The sequence below is a fragment of the Cajanus cajan genome, chromosome 10 (genome assembly GCF_000230855.2).
Source record: "Cajanus cajan strain Asha chromosome 10, NIPB_CcT2T_4, whole genome shotgun sequence".
Classification (NCBI taxonomy): domain Eukaryota; kingdom Viridiplantae; phylum Streptophyta; class Magnoliopsida; order Fabales; family Fabaceae; genus Cajanus; species Cajanus cajan.
In genome coordinates this window covers 3,892,840-3,898,477 of record NC_138526.1, presented here as the reverse complement: position 1 = coordinate 3,898,477, position 5,638 = coordinate 3,892,840, and the positions used below count along the sequence as shown (strand labels likewise).

At 31.3% G+C, this 5,638-nt stretch overlaps 1 protein-coding gene across 1 annotated transcript; it reads right to left on the bottom strand.

Moving 5' to 3' along the window:
- Positions 1-360: 360 nt before the first annotated feature.
- LOC109816811 (mediator of RNA polymerase II transcription subunit 22a) lies at positions 361-4,871 on the bottom strand. Its single transcript, XM_020381941.3, has 3 exons — positions 4,575-4,871; positions 1,193-1,258; positions 361-795 (listed from the first exon to the last, which is right to left on the bottom strand). The coding sequence occupies exons 1-3, from the start codon at positions 4,743-4,745 to the stop codon at positions 556-558; spliced, it is 477 nt and encodes a 158-aa protein (XP_020237530.1). The 5' UTR covers positions 4,746-4,871; the 3' UTR covers positions 361-555.
- Positions 4,872-5,638: the final 767 nt, after the last annotated feature.

The following is a 5,638-nucleotide window of genomic DNA, read 5'->3' as shown; positions in this document are numbered from 1 at the left end:
GGGTCTGTCCAAGACACGGCACGATTCTGCTATTTTTGGCCGCTCCGCTCCACGTCTGACACGGCCGCTCCATCCGCGACAAAAATCTGAGACGCAACAACATCACCATTGCGACGTCGGGCCGCTCCGCTCCAGAGCACCGCGATAGCGGCTACTCCAACCACGATTGACAACTATGATATTTCCATAAATATAAATGGATAACTTAATACAAAAGTCTTCTCATATTCTATCATATTTAATCATACTCTCACAGTCTAGCTCCAACATGTCCTAAACAATTTCAGATGACAATTTTATTAAGATAGTCAATTCATTTGAAATTGCTTGCACCTCAGAAATTGTAATCCCATGAAAGAGTGAACCAAAGATTTTGCCCCTTTCTAATATGCTAATTACATCCAAAGATTCAAAATGAATGCAACTAATTTGTTTTTCAATTTTCTCAATGAAGAGATTATACAGTACAAGGATATTGTAAAGATTTCAAACCAAGAAAAAAAAAAAACTATTATACTAAAAGAGACTATGCACACTGCATTCATAGATTCTCAACTATGGTTGCAAGTTTTGCAAAGTCTTTTGCGCAGAAGAAGAATAATGAGATTCAAGTTCTTTTAGGCTAGCAGCGGCTTCCTCCCCAATATTGGATAACGTGCGATCTGTTCTTTCTGCCAACTGATTAAATTCATTCCTTCTTTGTTCTACATGATCATTAAGAGAGGCAAATCCAGAAAATATTGCAGTCTGCTTCAACTCTGACACCAACTTCAATAGTGAATCAGCTGCCTGGACCTGTGTAATAAATCAATATAAACAAAAATGAAGAAAAAATTATTTCAATAACCCTGAAAAGTCAATACTAAACCTTATCAACTTAACCATACTTAACAAGTCATACGGAACAATTGCTATGTGACATCACAAATAAATAATGCAATATGAATGAAAGACTAAAACATGAACTATAATTCAAATAACTATGCACATTGATTGATTAAAATATAATAATCCCACGTAAAGAACTGATCACACGGTATAATATTTCCAGTGTTGTCAGACACAATCTATCACTTCCATAGGAGAATGAGAGATAAGGTACTGACAAGTAAAAAACAATATATCTTAATTTTAATGTATTTGTAGGCATGCTTGTTCAGAATCACAAGAATCAACAAAACTGCACTCTCACCATCCTAGCACCACGCATCTCCATCATAAAAGCTTCCTGTGAATTTCTAACTGGTGGGTCATTTACCTGCAAGAATGCAAGGTTGTAAGTGAACAAACAAGGACAAAAATAAAATATTAACATATTGCAGACATGCCCGAGGGCCCAAGTATCCTGTGTATGCATGTTGACTCTTAATTATCCTCTTGGCACACAGCAGTGCAATCATGAGCAGAAAGAATGGATGTATAGTGGCTATCAAAGAAGAGAAGGATCATCTTCCCCAACAACATACATAGGAGCAGATGTGAACACAAACTATTACTCATGTTTGAGAACAAGAAACTAGTCAATTGGAACTAGTAAATAGGAGATTACATCCACCATTTTCTTGGAGCTATGAAACCGAGATACTTAGTATGACACGGGTATGATACAACACAAATTCAGGACATTTTTTTCCAACATTTAGGATATGATACGTTCTGGTTACGTTAATAAAATTTTATAGAAAAATTTATATACATGTAGAATATTAGTAAAGAAATAGACATTAATTTTTTTATCATTACTTCATAACTATGATGATTACAATTTACAGAAAATACATTTGTGATCATAACAAAAAAAAATACAGTTTTTGCCCATATCAAGTTAAATATATTAAAAAAAGCATCTTTGGTACAACTTAAAACTAGTATTCCTTATATACAATGGCGACTCAAAAACATCTTTATTAAATTACTATCTAGTGCTTATTGTATCACTCTCTTTTCCCCTATTACCGTCATCTAGAAGAAAAACTTAGTTTCAAAGTTTGGTTCATTAAGAATATGGGTCACAAATAAATCCATTTATGATTTATCCATCCTTCATCCACAAGTAAATTCATCCAATCCATTCATTGCAATAAAATAAATAATAAATCAGATTCAATCTATCCATTTAATTTTATGAATGGTTAGAGATTCATCCACTAATTTTTCAAAATCCATTGGATTACAATATGAGATGTTTATTAAATTGAGATTTTAAAAGACTATTTTGACATAAAAGAAAAAAAGTCATGTGAATTTCAAAAAACTATATAAGCATGTAATGAATTATAAAGAAAAGGGAGAGAAATAAAATATTTCAAAAATAAGAATTAATTAATATTTAAAACATTATTTTTAAGGATGGATTGGATATCCATCCATGAAAAATATTATTAATGGATGAATTGGATAGATTTTTTGCTTTAAATGATTGGATGGATTGAATTTCTTTTTTGTATTTTTAATGAATCTAAATGGATTAATGGATTATTTTTATCAGATCTATAATGATCCGCCTAAAAAAATATCCGATCCATCTATTTGTCACCCCTAATTAAGAGACAATTATGCCAATTAAAGAAGTCTAACACCATCATCAAGTGAATGATGTATATTCTATCAATGCCCCACAACCTAGTCTCTCATTTTTTATGCCCTTCTTTTTTCATAAACAAAAGTTGAAACTTGAAATGCACATAAACCAAATCTTTTACCCTTTTGGATTCATTTTGGTTTCTTCAAAGAATGAAAAAAGGAGTATGGACTCCAATTTCTTACATAGCATAAAAAAAGAACATAATTGTACAAAAAGCTTAAGGATACTTTTCAGATCCGTATCTAGAAGTATCCAATAAGTATTCAGGAAGTATCTGAGAAAAAAAAATTAAAAAATAAATAAAAAAAGATTGGATACTTTTCAAATACGTATTTGGAAGTATCCAAGGAGTATTGGTATCCAACATGGGTATGACACCTATATTTTTCCATTTTTGGAGTATCCAAGCTTCATAGTCTTGAAGTCAAAAAAAAGTAACGAAAAAATATATAAGTAAATTAGAAGACACTATACTCAGGCCAGGCCATCTTGAAATTGTAATTGAAACATATACAATTTTCTATTTCCAAGATTAACCAACCCATGGAAAAATCTGACACCATAGATTCTATAATCCTATCTCTAAACTCCATTCCAACATCCTAGTACATAGGCCATTGACAGCCACCAGAGATGGATAAAATCAATCATAACAGACCATCAATGCAAATGACATCACCGAAGTTACTCTAAGGTAGTTTTTTTTTTTTTTTTTCATACAGCCTCTTGAATCATGAAGTCTTGGTCCTTTTGCCACGCCTTAACTGCAACTTCTGATTATTCCAGCCTCTCAACGATAAGAATATGTTCAGATGGGCATTTGAGACAACCAAACCCACATTTCAAGTACCAAACACAATTGCCTAAAAAGAAAAAATATTCATGTTTGATTGTCTCAAACCAAACTTTTCTTTGCCCCCAAGAGCATGTTAGACTAGAAGCAATATAACACAGCTGTGGTGTTGAATAGATAAAGTTTTACAACTCACTCTTAGCATAAATGTTTTTGAACATACATCATTTCACTCCAAATTCATTTTCAACCAAAATCCATTTTGCAGAATTAAGATCATCTAAAATTAACTCCAAAAATGTCTACCCAAATTCACACCAAACCAACACAACAGTGACCAAAAACATCAAATGATTTCTCCCCATAATTGATTCTATAAGACAAATCGCTTTGCTCATCCTCAGTGTCCTCCCTCCCCTTTCCTTCACATCCAAGTCAAACTGTAGTTTTTTAAAAAAGGTTTTCTTACTCACTGCAGCCATATTTGTCTACATTTCTCCCATTGTCAAGGTTAGTGACAAAACTATGTGCAACCGACCTCCAATTTAAAACCTTACCCATGCTACAGTTCCATATGTCAAGCAGGGCCGGCCCAAAGAGTAGACCAACAAAGCTCTCTCTTTAGATTTCCTTCAAAAAAAGAATTTATTTTATATTAATATTTATATAATTTTTTCAAGTTTCAATAACTTAACATTATTAAAAAGTTCAATTTCTAAAATATAAGAATATAATTTTTTTTTAAAGGTTCGCCTCTAAAATATTTTTATTTTTGTATTAAAAGATATTGTTACAAAATTTAAATAAGCCTCCCTTTAAGACTTGTTTTAAGCCTAATAAGACTTATTTTAAGCATAATAATATGTTAGTTCTGACTCAGGTCAAGTGAATTCCCCATTCAAAACCTCACCTTATCCTACATATAGCTTGTTTCAAAAAATTGCAAAGTTGCATCAGACAAGGCTAACACGAATTGATGTTTTTTTGGATGAACTGAATATAACAGAACCCTGTGGTGTCAGAGTTATGCGTGTGTCTGGTAATGTTTCATTACGCAATCAAAACGGAAATTGCACAAAAACCAGATCTATAGAAACGAAAAGTGAGTGAGCTAAATGATGGAAAGGGAAATGCAGAAATTAATTAATTAATTAATTAATTAATTAATTAATTAATTAAATGTATAAATAAATATACCCTTGCAACGTTGACGAGGTGGCTGAAATTGTCGACGATGTTGGCGATATCACCTTCGACTCTATGCAGCAGCGTCTTCTGCTTCTGCGCCGCCGCCGCAGCGGCCGCCGCCGTGGGTCCGCTTCCGGCGCCGGAACCACCACCTAACCCTCCTGCTCCACCTTTGTTCATTCTCAATTGTTACTCACTACTACTACTACTTCTCAGTGTGAGATTTTTTGTGTTTTCTATCAGTGCTTGGAAATGTGAGATTGAGATCGAGATTGAGAAGAGGTAAAAGTTGTTTGAAAGAATAAGAGTCAAAACGCGCGTTTAAAAGGATTTTAGGGTTTATTTGATGACTGAATAATTAAAAAAAAATTAAAGTAATTTAAAAAAATGATAAATAATTTTAAATTTTGAAAATATTATAAAATAATACAAAATCGCTTTTTAATAATAATGAAAGTATAATAGATACAATATAAAAAATAGTTCTTATTTAAAATACTAAAACAATAATTTATATTTTAAAAAATAAATAATATACTAAAGAGTTGATCTCAAATTCTCAACATGTGTAACTTGTGGATTAAATGTATTGAAGTTTAATAAGCTTCAAAAATAGAGTCATTGAGATTTGTTATATTCAATAAATTTCATTTATTAATAATGTTAGAGAAAAAATATTGGATATTGTTTTAAATTTATTGGAAATAAGAAATCTTAGGGAGATCACCGAAATTTGTAATTTTTAATAAATTTCAGCTATTAATAGCAATAGATAAAATATTTGATATTGCTTGAATTTTATTGAAATAAATTTTAGTGAAATGCGAGAGATCATCGAGATTTATAATTTGAATGAACTTTAGTTATGAATAGCGATAGACAAAATATTTGATATTGCTTGAATTTTATTAAAAATAATAAATCTTAGTGAGACGCGGGATTCACTAAGATTTGTAATTTTCAATGAATTTTAGTTAGCAAAGAATAGAGTGTTAGACAAAATATTTGATATTACTTGAATTTTATTAAAAATAATAAATTTTAGTGAGTTATGGGAGTCACCAAGATTTGAA